Here is a 17845-nt window from a genome sequence, read left to right as displayed (position 1 = left end):
GTCCTTCAAGGTCTGCTCCTACTAGTTTGTAGCATTGATGTCACTACCTACAAGTTGTGAAGAACATAGTTGCCGGACTGGACCCTTGGCAGGTGGTGAATGAACTAACCTGAGAGACAAATTGACGTGACCTTGTCCTTGCCAGTCTTCCTGCAGTAGATGCATTCAACCATGACACGATTGGTAGTCCTTGTGGAGTTAAAGTCCAGTGTTCATGGCCATTCTCCATCAGATTGAATTGAACAATAATTGTGCTGAATAGGAAAGGGCAGATCACGCAGCTCTAACTGAGGCACTCTGGACCAGCTGTAACAGTAGATATATTAATCATCATAACTTTAATCCATTGGAATCAGTTGGTTGATTTGTGAAGTATCGTGTACTTCTTGGAGTGCACCATCAACTGCACGTTAAACAAATATATGCACAGCCATCTTCACTCTGTGGGCCACTTCTTCAGAATGAAGATCATCATCCTCGACCTCAAGGGATAGCCATGACGAAGTCTTATGGCCTGGCATAGTCCTTACTCTGTCTGTATGATCAAGCCTGTATCAATAGAAAGTGCAGAAGGACATGGCTAGTGCAGGATGATGCTTACTTAAAAATAATCCATGTGCACGGTGTACTGTAATAACTCTCCAGGCTTCTCTACAAATCAGGAAGAACCTGGGCAGTAAGCACGTAGGACACTGCCACCTCCACACACCATCTTAGCTGGAAATATAACATTTTTTTTTTGTTGCTGGGTCTAAAACTTCAGAACATTCAAAATTTTGAATCCAAATGAACACCATGCCCATACCTAGTACTGACTGAACTGTGAGCTCATGGGCAATCACACCCTCAAATTTGGAAATTGCATTTTCTTTGGCATACTTTTTCCTACACACAGTAACTAATTCTTTACTTCACAATTCCTCCTGCTATTACTTTCTCTTAAGTTTGAGACACTTTTAAACAAAATTGTTAACTCTTAAAATAAAAACAAAATATTGGAACTGATCAGCTGATCTGAAAGCATCTGTGGAAAGAGAACCATTTCATTTCAGGATGAAGATCGTTTTTCAGAGTTCAAAGTAAATTTATTATCAAGGTGCATATCTCACCACGTACTACCCTGAAATTCATTTTCTTGCAGGCATTCTCAGTAAATACAATAAAACACCATGGAATCAATGAAAAATAGCACACAAGATGGACAATGTGCAAAATACAACAAACCCTGCAAATACAAAAAGTAAAACAAATAAACAAAACAATAATAAGTAAATAAATAAATAAATAATATCAAGAACATGAGATGAAAAGTCCTTGCAAGTGAGTCCACAGGTTGTGGGAACAGTTCAGTGATGGGCAAGCGAAGTTGTGTGAAGTTATCCCCTCTGGTGGTGTGGGTCCTGAGGCTCCTGTACCACCTCCCTGAACTATTTTGGGTGGTTGTAGTACTTTATGTTTTGTTTCAGATTGCAAGCTAATGCTTTGTTTACATCTATGTGGAGAATCTTGGGGCATTTTCCAATGTTAATTCTACTGTGTTTGTAGATGTTATTTTTGATTACTTATTTTATTATTTGAATAGAAAATTTAACAATGCGAAGTGATTGCTGCCAGCTGGGCATGTACCTGCATGAATCATTGCTTTCAGAAAAGAAAATCAGAAAGGATTGAATTGCCCAACAAATTGTTTTTTTTATTGTGAAGTAAAATAAAAACAATATATTAAAAAGATTACTTCATACTGAAGTTAAAGTTTCTTCTTCCCAAGACTGACTCCTGTGTGTGTAAACTTAACTTTCTGTAGAAAAGGCTTTTTAGTTGTACAGTACTGTACCTTTCCCGCTATTAAATGCTTAAATGTTCTACAGGAAACAATGGAAAATGTGAAGAAATGCAAAAACTTTCTGTCTACGTTGATCAAGTTAGCTTCAAGCGGTAAACAGTCAACTGAAACAGCTGCCAATGTCAAAGAACTGGTGCAAAATTTACTGGTAAGAAAGCATATTGCAAATGTTTCTGCATTAATATAATTGGAAAACTAAACCATATGTCTTGGAATTGTAGGTAATGAATGGCAAATACTTTTTTCATAGATTTGAGCAGAAATTCTAAGGAAGAATTGATTCATTTCCCTGAAATAGAAGATGATAAAGGACAATGGGAAAAGGGCAGAGCATAGAGAATAACATACATCAAAGTTGCTGGTGAACGCAGCAGGCCAAGCAGCATCTATAGGAAGAGGCAACTTTGATGTATGTTGCTTGAATTTCCAGCATCTGCAGAATTCCTGTTGTTTGAGCATAGAGAATAGTTTAGTTTATTGAACTAGAGAAGAACAGTACTAACACTGTAGGACAGAAGTTTTTATTTTGTGTGTGAGTATTTAGGTCTTCTGTTTAAGACGATACACTAATGAAATATGTTGGGTAAACTTATGATCATACCCAAGGCATGAAGGTATCAAACTGTTTGTTAAGTATTTGAGTGAGGCATTGAAACACTCAAAGCATGAAGTTCTAAGGCTTCCACGGCCTTTAGAATCTTTTGGATCCTCTTTTAAGCATTACAGACAAGTTGTCTGTAATGTGTATAGAATAAAATTCAGCTAAGTTTTCTTCAATAGGTAAATAATATAACAGATCAAAAGAAACATTCACCTGTGCATAAAAGCTCCATTATTCAGACTGGCAGTTCATATTTCTTATTATTATATGGTTACTTTCCAATTTAAAGAAGTCATTTTGATTTTCTGATCAAAATCTGACGATGTTTAGAATTTATCTAATTTGGAAAAAATATGTAGCATTATTTTAGATGGTAAGAGCCATTTTCAGACTGATGTTTCACAAAAGAAATGATGTATTGTGCAAGTGCATGAACTATCTACCATTAACTGTGAAACTGCATCAGCCCTAGAGAAATCAAATGTGCAGAATTGCCTACCAAGGAGATTCTCACCTTTATTAAAATATAACAGTTGGTGCTATTGAATACTAAATAAGAACAATCACTGAATTATTTTCCCTACAGAATACCAAATTGTCTGTTGAAATTGGAAATGTCCTCAACGTGTTGAAATCAATTCCAGTTTTACTCTTTTCATTTTATAGGATGGGAAAATTGATGCTGAAGACTTTACAAGCCGGTTATATAGAGAGCTCAATTCATCACCTCAACCATACCTTGTGCCTTTCCTGAAGGTAATTTATAGTTTGCCTGATAATGATCCATCCAAACTTTTTGTATTTGAAAGAGGTGTTTTTTGTGTCCTGCCTGATAAATTCATTGAGCAAACACACAAAATACTCAACAAGTCAGGCATAATGAATGAAGGGGAATAAACAGTCAACGTTTCGGACTGAGACTCTTTATAGGGGCCCGAAACGTTGACTATATTCCCCTTCATAGATGCTTCCAGACTTGCTGAATTCCTCCATATTTTATGTGCATGGCTCAGGATTTCCAGCACCTGCAGAATCCTTTGTGTTTATGATAAATTCAATTTTGCTTGGGAACAAAACCAGCATTTGCAGTATTTGAAAACTAGATAACTTGTTTTCTATTATGTAGACTAAGATATAATCATTCTTCGATATCAGACTTAGTCAGCAAAATTCTATCAATTATTGTGAACAAAATCTCCTTTCTTCCCACCCCATCACACCCATTCTCCTGTAGAAAAAGTATGTGCATTATATTTATTTTACATTTTATTTCCAGTTGGGTTTCTTTCAGTAAATTTTCAATAAATCCCCCTGTTAGTTTCAAAGGGGAATTAAGTTACTTTTTGTATTGATGTGTACAAACTAAGAAATAGAACACCTAATCTGCTCTTTCATCCATTATTATGGGTATGATTTGATAATAATGTACATGTCTTGTGTGTATATATAGCAGAAGGTTTCCTCTAAAAGTTTTTTTTCCTGTCCCAGCTTCTAAAAATGTACATTGATAAACTAGTACATGAGAAATTGAGTGTAGCCGGTCCTGTTCTTTGGAGTATCAGGAACCCAACTTAAAAAGGAAAATAAGACCTCAAATGCTGAAAGTCAGAAATGAAGCTAGTAAATGCTTCTAATATTAGTGGATCAGGCACCATCTGTGGAAGGGAAATGGATTTAACATTTCGGGTTGGTAATAGTTGAATTACTTTAAACCAGGGATTCTTAACCTTTCTTTATACCATGGACTCCTTTGGCAGTCCAGTGAAGCCAATGGACCCCTTCTCAGAATATTGTGTTTAAATATATGAAATAAAATACGTAGGATTACAAAAGAAACCAATTATTTTGAAATACAGTTGCATAAAAACATAGAAAACCTACAGCACAATACAGGCCCTTCGGCCCACAAAGTTGTGCCAAACATATCCCTACCTTAGAAATTACTAGGCTTACCCGTAGCCCTCTACTTTTCTAAGCTCCCTGTACCTATCCAAAAGTCTCTTTAAAAAACCCTATCGTATCCGCCTCCACCACGGTTGCCAGCAGCCCATTCCACGTACTCACCACTCTCTGCATTAAATAAATAAATAAATACATACATACATACATACCCCCTGACATCTCCCCTGTGCCTACTCCCCAGCACCTTAAACCTGTGTCCTCTTGTTGCAATCATTTCAGCCCTGAGAAAAAGCCTCTGACTATCCACACGTTACCAAACAGTTGGTTTGTTACCTGCATTCATAATTAAAGGAAATGCTAAATTTTTGTTAGAGGGTAGTGAAAATAAAGATGTAATTTTTTTCCCCATCCGAGTTCACAGACACCCTGGACACCGTGGACCCCAGGTTAAGAACCATTGCTTTAAACCAAGTATTCAGGAATTGGTGGCATTTTCAAGTTTTAAAAAATCCAATTAGTGCCAGGAAGATATAAAGAATAGGAGTAGGAATGGGGTATACGTGCACTGGAATGTCCTACACATTCAATTAGATCCTGTTTGGTCTGAACTTGTTCTTGACTGCATTTTCTTGTCTGTTTCCCAAATCCTGTAGATCCAAAGTCTGTCTAATTTGGCCTTGACTATATTGGATGATCCAGCCTCTACAAATCTCTCTAACAGACAATTCCAGAGATTCACAACGATATTACAAATTTTGAGAATGCTACATTTTGAAATCTGGTTCTATATTCCTCCCAAGATGAAACTTCCTCCATGTCAACCCTTTCAAAATATCTCATATTTTTATAAGATCACCTCCCACTCTTGTGAGGTGTTGTGGCACTCACCTGCTTAGAATATGTCATGTAGGACAATTTTGTCACAGAAATCAACGAGTGAAATTTCTAAGTTACCTACATTACAAGTTTATCTCTCTCTCTAAGTAAGATAATAACTGTATGCAGTACTCTGTGGTCTCACCAATATCCTGCATTATTGTAGTAACATTACCTACTTTTCTACTCCATTCTCTTGTCAAAGAAAGACAGCATTGAAGGATGACAACATTTTAGTGAACACATGGATGGGGGAATGTGGAGGGATGTGATCCAGCTGTGAGTTGATGAGACTAGGCAAAATAACAGTTCCGCACAGACAAGGTGGGCTGAAAGGCCTAGTTCTGTCTGTAGTGCTCTGTAACATTCTGTTAGCCTTCCTAACTATGATAACACCTTGCATAAAGTTTTTTTAAAAAATCATACTATGATTAGTTGAAAAGTTTAACTTTGTTCTGTGCATTCTTAGCGGAGCTTGCCAGCCTTGCGCCAACTCACTCAGGACTCGCAGGCTTTTATTCAGCAAAGTCAACAACAATCCTCAACTCCGACCACAACAGCATTGACAGCAGTGGTACTAGGAAACACTGTTCAGCAGCGGCCTGTAGTACGGACAACTACTTCTACAGCTACAGTAACCAGCACTCTCCAACATCCAGTGTTAAGTTTAGCACAACCTGGACAGTCAGTACAAGCTGGCAAGGTAAGTCAAAGGAACACAACTAATCCATAGGGCCATCTGTGCACCTACGGTGCCTCAGGCTCCCTTACTTTCAGATTTTGTGTCGACCTGTTCACCAGAGGCTGCCTTGGAGAGGTTTTCTAAGTAAATTATTATCTGCTTGAAGTTGTGGTTGAGAAATCAGCTGAACAGTATTGTCAGCAGATATCAAACAATATCTTGTAACATAATATGGAATTAAAGGTGATTGAACAGTTTCAGTTACATAACATTTCATATCCTGTTTGGTTTAGATTTAGTGTAGGAAGATTATGATCTAAAATGTTATAAAAATGCTGATTTTTTTTTAATGCTAGGTTCATGCTTGTATATTTTCATATTTGTGTGCCTCTTCAGGTGTTTCAACAGCAGCAAGGAACGCTGGCCAGACCGCAAGTAACTCTGACACAGACACCCATGGTAACACTTAGACAACCTCACAATCGCATCATGTTAACTGCACCTTCACAGGTGCAATTGAAGCAACTTCAGACAGGTAAACCTAAATATTATTATTTCTCTTAAAATAGAAAATTAAATATACAGAATAATTATGGATTGTGTCTATACTGTTCCATAACTGTTTTGCTTCATAGACTTCATTTCAGCATTCAACACAATCATTCCTCAGAAACTGATTGGAAAGCTGAGCCTACTGGGCCCGAACTCCTCCCTCTGCAACTGGATTCTAGACTTCCTGACTGGGAGACCTCAGTCGGTCTGGATTGGAAGCAGCATCTCCAACACCATCACACTGAGCACGGGGGTCCCCCGGGGCTGTGTGCTCAGTCCACTGCTGTTCACTCTGCTGACCCATGACTGTGCTGCAACACACAGCTCGAACTACATCATCAAGTTCGCCGATGACACGACCGTGGTGGGTCTCATCAGCAAGAACGATGAGTCAGCATACAGAGAGGAGGTGCAGTGGCGAACGGACTGCTGCAGAGCCAATAGCCTGTCTCTGAATGTGAACAAAACAAAAGAGATGGTTGTTGACTTTAGGAGGACATGGAGCGACCACTCTCCGCTGAACATCGATGACTCCTCTGTTGAGATCGTTAAGAGCACCAAATTTCTTGGTGTTCACCTGCTGGAGAATCTCACCTGGTCCCTCAACACCAGCTCCATAGCAAAGAAAGCCCAGCAGCGTCTCTACTTTCTGTGAAGGCTGAGAAAAGTCCATCTCCCACCCCGCCATCCTCACCCCATTCTACAGTGGTTATATTGAGAGCATCCTGAGCAGCTGCATCACTGCCTGGTTCAGAAATTGCACCAACTCGGATCGCAAGACCCTGCAGCGGATAGTGAGGTCAGCTGAGAAGATCATCTGGGTCTCTGTTCCCGCCATTACAGACATTTACACCACACGCTGCATCCGTAAAGCAAACAGCATTATGAAGGACCCCATGCACCCCTCATACAAACTCTTCTCCCTCCTGCCATCTGGCAAAAAGCACCGAAGCATTCAGGCTCTCATGACCAGACTATGTAACAGTTTCTTCCCCCAAGCCATCAGACTCCCCAATACCCGGAGCCTGGACTGACACCAACCTACTGCCCTCTACTGTGCCTATTGTCTTGTTTATTATTTATGGTAATGCCTGCACTGTTTAGTGCACTTTATGCAGTCCTGGGTAGGTCTGTAGTCTAGTGTAGTTTTTGTGTTGTTTTACGTAGTTCAGTGTAGTTTTTGTGTTGTTTCATGTAGCACCATGGTCCTGTCTCGTTTTTACTGTGTACTGTACCAGCAGTTATGGTCAAAATGACAATAAAAAGTGACTTGACTTGACTTGACTTGCTGTCCTTTAAACATGCAGAGTAGGATGTCAATAGAACTGAATTTCAAATGTGGAGTTGAATGCACTAAATATTTCCACATCACTTGATACAGAACATCTTGACCTTGCTAATACAAGTTATTAATTTTGACAGCCAGAGTGACCCTTAACCATCTTGCATTGTCATAAAACTGTACATTGCAGTGTCTGAATAGGTTCTTTCACAACTTAAGTAATAATGTTTTAGCATATTGAGGAACTTCTGTTGTTAACACAAGATAATATATAGAAAATATACCTGGCTTAATACAAGGATGAATGATAGAAATGTCCCTAGCTGCCAAAGTGTATTCATCCTCAAACATCCTAAGCGTGATAGCTTGTTGTACAAAGTATTATGTGCCTATGATTTAGACATTTACAACCATTTTTAGTTTAGTAATATATTGTAACCATTGGAGATATAAAAAAGTTGATTAATCCACCTAAGTTCTCCTTAATTTTACAGTTCCTGTTATGAAACCAACAGTGGTGCCAGGAAATAAAGCTGGTTTGACTTATTCTGTCCAGACGTCAGTTGTTCAAAAGAACAAGCTTAAAGAAGCGGCAGCAGCAGCAGCAGGTGGTTCTTTCAGGTGAGATGTTTGAGTATAAACTCACAAAGTTAAAGATGGAAAACAGTGATACAAAATCTCAATGTTTATTTAAAAATCAGGCTTAATATGGTTTTTGAACCAAATCCAGGTAAATATTTATCAAAACAACAAAAATGGCTGTTCCTTTAAAACTAACCTCAATTCTTTAACTGGTATTTATTTTAACTAAGTCCTTCCTACTTTAGAATTCTGGACCTTCATCAGGTCACCTAATTGGAACTTGAGACATAGTACCCATTTGCTTAACTTAGATTGGATTTTGTGCTGGGATAATACATCACAAATAGTAGTCTCTGTGTAACTCTCCAGGGAAGAGACATCTTGCACTGAGCACAGAGTGAGGCATGTCCCAGTAGGAAGAGAAAACAGCTTCTTTGTTCAAAGATTTTTGCAATGCTGGCGAGGCGAAATTCATTGTCTGTACCTTGAAAAAATGTCAAGTATTTTTGAACACTGTGTGTGTGTGATGATTGTGCTAGATAAAGTATTACCTATATGTGTCTTTCACCTGTCTGATCACTGTAAGGAGGTTCCAGTGTTGTTGACTAAGGACAGTCTAAATAGGTCTTTTTTACTTCTATTCATAACTACATTTCTGACAAATATGTTCATTTTGATCCAGTTTTAAATTAGCATTTGAGATTCTTTTAATTTGTAGGTTACCTCCTAATAATGACACTTGTGTATACTTTTGAAATTTTATAGGGATGATGATGACATTAATGATGTGGCATCTATGGCTGGAGTTAATCTGTCTGAAGAAAGTGCACGAATTTTGGCAACAAATTCAGAATTGGTGGGCACTCTGACGAGATCATGTAAAGATGAAGCATTCTTGTTTGCTGCTCCATTGCACAGAAGAATGTTAGAAATAGGTAAAGAAATACATACTCATTGTTGCAGGGTGGACGTGCTTTCCAATGCAATTTTTGAAAGAACCAAGCGAGACAGAGAATCAAAAAACAAGCTCCTTTCAAACTCCTGGGGATACCTGTAAACAAAATGTTTGATATGGCATTTGAAAACAAGTGGTGGGGGGAGTAAAGATGCTGCTGCCTAGCATTGGAATTGCAGCTGAAGTTGTGTCTTCGTCAGCTACCACTGTTGTTTATTGAAGGCTGCTAACTAAGCACAGCGATCAACATTAATAGCATTTCAACCACCGACACTAATTGTTTTGATTGTAATCAAAATTAAGTTAGATCTATTTACAGAACAATCATCTGCTATGTTTTCAAGCAAATAAAACATTCTGGCATCTAAAAGTACTGCCTATCACCTTGCATGAACATAAAGGACCTATATAGTATATAGAGATGCCTGTAGCATTATAATGCTTTCCTGTTATCAGACCAGGTTTATTATCACTGACACACGACACAGTACTGTAGCATTTAGCGTAACACTATTATAGCGCCATCAACACAGATTCAATTCTGTAAGAAGTTGGTATGCTCTCCTTGTGATCACATGGGTTTCCTCCAATTGCTGTAATTTCCACCACGTTCCAAAGACGTAGCTGTCCGTACGTTAATTGGTCTCTTGGGTGTAATTGCACAGCACATGCTCAAGGTTCAAAGTAAATTTATCGAAGTACATATATGTCACCATATACAACCTGAGATTCATTTTCTTGTGGGCATTCACAATAACTACAAGAAATAATTGAAACAGTGAAGGACCGCACCCAACAGGACAGACAAATAACCAATGTGCAAAAAAAACTACAAACTGTACAAAAAGAAAGAAAACAAATAATAAATAACTAAGCAAAAAAATGTTGATAACATGAGATGAGAAGCCCTTGAAAGTTCGTCCATAGGTTGAGAGGAGTTGAGTGAAATTGTCCCCACTGGTTCAAGAGACTGATGGTTGAGGGAGTAATAACTTCCTGAGCCAGTTGGTACGGGTCTTGAGGCTGCTGTACCTTTGTCTGGTGGCAGCAGCAAGAAGAGAGCATGGCCTGGGTGGTGGGGGTCCTTGATGGGTGCTGCTTTCTTGCGACAGCACTCTGTGTAGATGTACTCAGTGGTGCAGAGGGCTTTACCCATGATGGACTAGGCTATATTCACTACTTTTTGTAGACTTTTCGTTCAAGGGCATTGATGTTTCCGTACCAGGCTATGATGCAACCAGTTAATATATTATCCACCACACATATATAGACAGTTTTTAAAGATTTAAATGACATGCTGAATCTTTATAAAGTTCTAAGAAAGTAGAGGCATGCCGTGCTTTCTTCATAATGGCACTTACATGCTGGACCCAGGACAGATCCTCCAAAATGAAAACTTGAGGAACTTGAAAATGCTGACCCTCACCACTTCTGATCCCCCGATAAGGACTGCCATGGACCGATGGCTTCCTCTCCCTGAGGTGAAAATCAGCTCCTTGGTCTGGCTGACATTGAGTGAGAGATTGTTGTTGTGGCACCACTCAGCCCGATTTTCAATCTCCATCCAATATGCTGATTTGTCACCACCATTGATTTGGCCAGCAACAATGGTGCCAAAATTAAATTTGGCACTGGAGCTATGCTTAGCCACTTAGTCACAAGTGTAAAGTGAGTAGAGCAGCGGACTAAACGTACAGCATTGTGGTGCACCTGTGCTGATGGAGATGTTGTTACGAATTTGAACTGACTGGTGCCTGCAAGTGAGGAAATCAAGGATCCTGTTGCACTCGGAAGTATTGAGGCCTAGGTCTTGAAGCATATTGATTAGTTTTGAAGGGATGATCATATTGAATGCTGAGTTGTAGTCAATGAAGAACATCCTGATGTATGCATCTTAGTTATCCAGATGTTCCAGGGTTGAGTGAAGAGCCAGTGAGATGGCATCTTTTGTTGACCTGTTGAGACAACAGGCAAATTGAAGCAGATCCAAGTCACTTCTCCGGTAGGAGTTTATATGTTTCATCACCAACCTCTCGAAGCACTTCATCACAGTGGATGTGAGTGCTACTGGTGTTGAGGCAGGTTACCACGTTCTCATTAGGCACAGATGTAATTGAAGCCTGCTTGAAGCAGATGGGTACCTCTGACTGCCGAAGTGAGAAAATAAAGGTATCTGTGAACACTCCAGCCAGTTAATCAGGACAGGTCTTTAGTACTTGGCCAGGTACCCCATCTGGCTTGGATCCTTTCCATGAGTTCACCCTCCAGAAGGATGCATTCACATTGGCCTTAGAGAATGAAATCACAGTTCATCGGGGGCTGTGGGAGTTTGTGAAGGTACCTCCAAGTTTTGATGGTCAAAATGAGCATAAAAGGCATCTAGCTCATCTGGGAGTAAAGCCTTATTGTCACCTGTCACTTGTTGGGTCAGAAAAGCCTGTTTTTAAGTCAATTTTAAAAAGTTGTGAAATTTGTTATTTTTGTGTCAGTACATTCCATTGCAAGACATTAAAAACACTAAGTTACAATAATAAATAAATAGAAATGTAATTAAGGATATTTCGACTTCCAGTTAACTACATGGAACCAGAGACTAGTATATTGGGCAGTATTGAGCTTGTAGAACAGAATTAGTAAAAGGAGTGCAATAATTCAATTAAGAATATTAATTTTTCTACTTTAACCTTTTTTTGGGAACAGGTAAAAAACATGGAATTACTGATGTCCATCCTGATGTAGTAAATTTTGTGTCGCATGCCACCCAACAGAGATTACAAACACTTGTAGAAAAGATATCTGAAGTTGCACAGCAAAGAAACATCACATATAAGGTGAGTGGAGAATTACTTGTGGTCTTGCTAGACTGAGCCTCATTTAAATAAAATACAAGTCCATTACAAATTTTTACAACTAGAGGTAAGTGCACTGAAAACACTTGCTCCCTTGTTCATGTGATACCAGTGGTAAGCAATATTTCTTTCACTGAACTCACTGTCGGTTGTGATGATATCCATAGCTGTAAGCCATTTTTTTGGTATCTCACGAAGGTGGGTAATCAGTGGTGGCAGAAAACATCATAATGAAAGTACAGCCAAGCTTGATTCTCACTCAACCCAATACCAAGAATGAACAGTTTAGCAACTATAACAATTTGGTGTTCGAAGTAGAAAGTCAAGCCAATCATTTCCACTCCCAATCGCAAGAGTCAGCTCTGTACAAATGGAAAACTAATACATGTAATGATTGTATTGCAAAGATATTTTGGTGGAATGTTCAATCATTTATTCAGGTTTTTAAATAAAGTGGTATGTTGCAATAAACCTAAATAAACACATTTTAAAAAAGTAGAAAATGCTAACAGTACTCTACAGACCAAGCAATATCTGAGAGAAACAGAGACAATTTGGAAGTTTGGTTGGTTGCCAAGCTTGGCAATGTGTTTGCAGATGTTTCAGCTCCAATTGGGAAGCCATCTTCAGTGCACAGTTGAGAATGTTGTCTCTCAGAATGCTGGCTTATATATTCCTCCGGGGTCCAAGTCGATATTGATTAGAGTTGTGATCTGGTTGGCTGGTTCCAAACACTGTGAGCAGTGCAGCAGTAGAAAATTCTGATCGGCTAGCTTTCAGTGAGGTCCGTTGGAAGTGTTTGCTTCGCTGTCCAGATCCCGAGAGTACTGTCGATTTGTTGATTATTGATATTGTTCTTTCCATTTTCTTGGTAAAGGGTTCATATGCCAGATCTATGTTGGCGTGTTTGTTGATGGATCCTTCTGTAGAGAACCAGGCTTTGAGAAATTCTCATTCTTTTTTTGTTCATGCTTGAGTCAAGATTCTGGCTGCCATCCAGTTGAAAAGGTGTCCTTCTTCACCTTCATGAGCTGATACTAGCAAGAGTGGGTCGTGCTTTCTGCTCGCTAGCTGATGATCGTGTAATCTGGTCGATAGTTTTCTTCCTGTTTGACCAACATAATTCTTGTCATACTCACTACACTGGATTTTGTAAATAATGTTTGTTCTATCAGTCACACTGCTGCACTTAGAGTTGTGATGGGTTCCTCCTCAAAGTTGCAGTCAGTTTGTGAGCAGCTGTGATGTGTTGCTGAAGCATTCATGCTGCTATATTCGGGACATTCTTTATGTACAGCAATACAATTCGTTTATTCATCGCTTGTGTCGTTTGGCATGACCCACTCTCGCTAATGTCATCTCAAGAAGACGGAGAACACCATTTCATCTGGGCGACAGCCAGTGTCTTGACTCAAGCAAGAACAAGAAAAGAATGAAAATTTCTCAACGTCTGGCTCTCTACAGAAGAATCCATCAACAAACACATCGGCGTAGATCCAGCATACGGACCCTCACAGAGAAAGAGAAACAAATACGTCAAAAATCAACGAATGGCCAGTAAACTCAGGATCTGGACAGCAAAGCAAATACTTCCAACGGACCTCCCTCGAAGTTAGCCAATCAGAATCTTCTACTGCTAAACTGTTCAGTGTTTTGAACCAGCCGACCAGATCATGATGTCTAATCAATACTTGTTCAAATCCCAGAGGGGTATACAAGCCATACTCTGAGGAGACAACACCCTCAACTGCACACTGATGCTGGCTTTTCGCATGGAGTCAAAACATCTGCAAATATTTTGCCAAGCTCAGCGATCAACCAAACACTCAACCTGAGCTACCAATATTTCGCAATATTTCCAATAGAGATAATGTTTCAAGTCATTGACCTTTCATCAGGAGGGTTATCAGCCAAATCCACTGAGTCTCTCATCTTTGGTACTGTCTGGACCATCTTAGTATTTCTAGCAGCAAATCACAAAACTACACAATCATGAAGTATGCAGTATTTTACTGTTGTTTAAACATAGGCTCAATCTACTTAACAAAATTAACTGCTTAACAAAATACATATATTTGTGGGCTTTTGTTGTTAGCAGTTATCATTAATATGAATTAATTATTATTGTATCCTTTGTGTAATTGGGTTAAGTACTGAGTTTATAGCCATTTTTTGTTGTTATTAGTGAGGAGAGTATTAGTTACTGGGGCAAGAAGGTGATGAATGGAACACTTTCTTCCTCACACACACTGTAGGACAAGTTGCCCAAAGTTTTTTTTTGGAGTGTTACTGTTCACAAATTTGCAAAAAGCAAGAAACCATGATGGAACAGACTCTTTTATTTATGGAAGTTTGTATGTAGAAGATTTTTTTTGTCACCACCACTGCAAACAACAAATAATTTGGATTACCTTTTGACTTCAGGAGGATGACAGGTACGAGCAATTAAGTGATGTAAGGTCACAGCTGAAGTTCTTTGAACAACTGGATCAAATAGAAAAACAGAGAAAAGATGAGCAAGAAAGGGAAATTCTAATGCGAGCAGCAAAGGTAGGCTACGTGTCATGCATTTTAAAGAAACTTGTTAGTGCAATTTAACAAAACTCAAACATGGCTAGACATTTTTTGTTCATGTTTTTTAAATGTTCGGTATAGTAGCAGTCACATGTACTTTGCTTTTGAGATTCAGTTCCATTGAAATCAATGGAATCATAGTTTGGAACTGATGTGCAGTGGTACTGTTATTTGTACATTAAGCATGTGCAACAAAGGGTTTGAGCATTTCTTGTATCCAGACTTCTCGTTCATTGCTAAAGTAAAGTTGCTGCTGATTACACATCAAGTCATAGTCATAGTCATACTTTATTAATCCCGGGGGAAATTGGTTTTCGTTACAGTTGCTCCATAAATAATAAATAGTAATAGAACCATAAATAGTTAAATAGTAATATGTAAATTATGCCAGTAAATTATGAAATAAGTCCAGGACCTGCCTATTGGCTCAGGATGTCTGACCCTCCAAGGGAGGAGTTGTAAAGTTTGATGGCCACAGGCAGGAATGACTCCCTATGACGCTCAGTGCTGCATCTCGGTGGAATGAGTCTCTGGCTGAATGTACTCCTGTGCCCACCCAGTACATTATGTGGTGGATGGGAGACATTGACCAAGATGGCATGCAACTTAGACAGCATCCTCTTTTCAGACACCACCGTGAGAGAGTCTAGTTCCATCCCCACAACATCACTGGTCTTATGAATGAGTTTGTTGATTATGTTGGTGTCTGCCACCCTCAGCCTGCTGCCCCAGCACACAACAGCAAACACGATAGCACTGGCCACCACAGACTCGTAGAACATCCTTAGCATTGTCCGGCAGATGTTAAGGACCTCAGTCTCCTCAGGAAATAGAGATGGCTCTGACCCTTCTTGTAGACAGCCTCACTGTTCTTTGACCAGTCCAGTTTATTGTCAATTCGTATCCCCAGGTATTTGTAATCTTCCACCATGTCCACACTGACCCCCTGGATGGAAACAGGGGTCACCGGTACCTTAGCTCTCCTCAGGTCTACCACCAGCTCCTTAGTCTTTTTCACATTCAGCTGCAGATAATTCTGCTCACACCATGTGACAAAGTTTCCTACCATAGCCCTGTACTCAGCCTCATCTCCCTTGCTGCTGCATCCAACTACAGCATTCAAATGCATATACTCACAATAGCAGCCATGAAGTATTTGTTTATACCTTTTTTTATCCATTGAGGCTAAATAAATCTGTGACCACCACAAACATTTAACATTGCACAGTTATGTTAAGATTGCTTTTAAGATGATTTAGCATTTTGAGCGCCACCGTCCCAAGGAGACACTGCATTGCGTGGAGGGAGAGAGGGTTTAAAAGAAGTGAGAGGAGGCAGTCGGCACATTTTGCACTCTGCAGTCCTGAGGAGACAGTAGATTGTGTAGAGGGAGAGAGAGTTTAAAAGAAGTGAGAGGGTACAGTTGGCACATTTTACACACCACAGTCCTGAGGAGATACCAGAATGTGTAAAGGGGGAGAGAGAGTAAAAGAAGCGAGGGGGGCAGTTGGCACATTTTACACACCACAGTTCCCGAGGAGACTTTCGACTGAGCATAATTAGGCACTTGTCAAGAGCCAATGAAAAGAAGTTAGGTTGAAGCAGAGCGGCCATTGTGTGAATGGGCCAGTGTTAGAGTGGGGAGTTAAGGCTTTGACGAGGAGAGACGTTTGCCATAGCTAGATTTTTTTTTTGTTATTTATTCTTTCTTATACATTTAGAGCAGTGGGGATGCCAGACAGGATACTGAAATTCTCTTCTTGCGGGATGTGGGATGTCAAGGAGACCTCTAGTGTCCCTGACGACGACGCCTGCAAGAAGTGCATCCAGCTGCAGCTTCTAACAAACCACGTTACAGAGTTGGAGCTGGAACTGGATGAATTCTAGATCATTCAGGAGGCTGACAGGTTGATAGGACATAAGGAGAGAAGGTTGATAGGACACAAGGTGCAGGACGTAACTAATTGGGTGACCATCAGGAGGGAGGGGAGTGGAAAGGGATAGGCAGCCAGTGCAGAGTACCCTTGTGGCCATCCCCTCAACCACAGGTATACTGCTTTGGATACTGCTGGGGGAAGGGGATGACCTAGCAGAGGAAAGCCACAGCGGTTGGGTGTCTGGCACTGATTCTGGCTCTGTGACTCAGAAGGGGATGGGGGTGAAGAGGAAAGCTGGAGTGATAGTGGATTTGTTGATTAGGGGGAACAGAAAGGAGGTTCTGTGGATAGGAATGAGATTCCTGGATGGTTTGTTGCCTCCAGAATACCATGGTCCGGGACACCTCAGATGGCGCCCACAGCATTCTTAAGTGGGAGGGTGAGTAGCCAGAGGTCGCGGTCTACATCGGTACCAATGACATGGACAAGTTGGATGATGAATGAGTTCAGAGAGTTAGGTGCCAAGCTAAAGGACAAGACCTCCAGGTTTGTGGTCTCAGGATTGCTAACCATGCCACATGCTAGTGAGGCCAGAAATAGGAAGATCGTTCTGTTTAACACGTGGCTGAGGAGTTGGTGCAGGAGGGAGGGTTTCAGAGTTTCGGATTATTGGGCTTTCTTCCAGGGAAGATGGGACCTGTAAAAAGAAACGGTTTCCACCTTAATTAGAGGGGGCTAATATTTTAGCGGGAAGATTTGTTAGTGCTGCACAGGAGGTTTAAATTCGACTTGCAGAGGGATGGGTACCAGAGTGCCAGAACAGGTAGTGGAGTGGCTGTAGAGAAGTATGTTAAGCCTACATACAAAGTCAGGAGTCAAATGGTCAAGCACGCTGGTACGGAGCTGCATATATTTCACTGCAAAGAGTATTGTTGGAAAGGTGGATAAGGTTAGGGCATGGATCTGCACGTTAAATTATGACATTCTAGCCATTAGTGAGACTTGGTTGCAGAAGGGACAGGACTGACAGCTCATTGTTCCAGAGTTCTGTAGTTTTAGATGTAATAAAGCAGGAGGGATTAAAGGGGAAGGGCTGACAACTACACCTGCAAGAAGTGCATCTAGCTGCAGCTTCTAACAAATGGTATTGGGGAATTGGATCTGGAAGGGGTGGCAAAGGTGTACTTGGTAAGTGGGAGGCCTTCGAAAATGAAATATGGGGCAATGCATGAGCGAGGTTATGAACCCTGTGCAGATTACAGAGGAGGAG

At 40.2% G+C, this 17845-nt stretch overlaps 1 protein-coding gene across 1 annotated transcript in view; it reads left to right on the top strand.

Annotated features, from left to right (window-relative positions):
- Positions 1-17845, top strand: part of LOC134342725 (transcription initiation factor TFIID subunit 4-like) — a 108059-nt gene that overhangs the window by 78239 nt on the left and 11975 nt on the right. The window contains exons 5-12 of the mRNA XM_063041201.1: positions 1869-1991; positions 3111-3200; positions 5692-5925; positions 6301-6439; positions 8233-8359; positions 9086-9255; positions 11976-12106; positions 14549-14674. Coding sequence (XP_062897271.1) covers positions 1869-1991; positions 3111-3200; positions 5692-5925; positions 6301-6439; positions 8233-8359; positions 9086-9255; positions 11976-12106; positions 14549-14674 — 1140 coding nt within the window. The remainder of the gene's footprint in view (positions 1-1868; positions 1992-3110; positions 3201-5691; positions 5926-6300; positions 6440-8232; positions 8360-9085; positions 9256-11975; positions 12107-14548; positions 14675-17845) is intronic.

The sequence above is a fragment of the Mobula hypostoma genome, chromosome 2, assembly GCF_963921235.1.
Source record: "Mobula hypostoma chromosome 2, sMobHyp1.1, whole genome shotgun sequence".
NCBI classification, from domain to species: domain Eukaryota; kingdom Metazoa; phylum Chordata; class Chondrichthyes; order Myliobatiformes; family Myliobatidae; genus Mobula; species Mobula hypostoma.
Note: the sequence above shows the minus strand (reverse complement) of the source record. Positions and strands in the feature narration are given on the sequence as shown.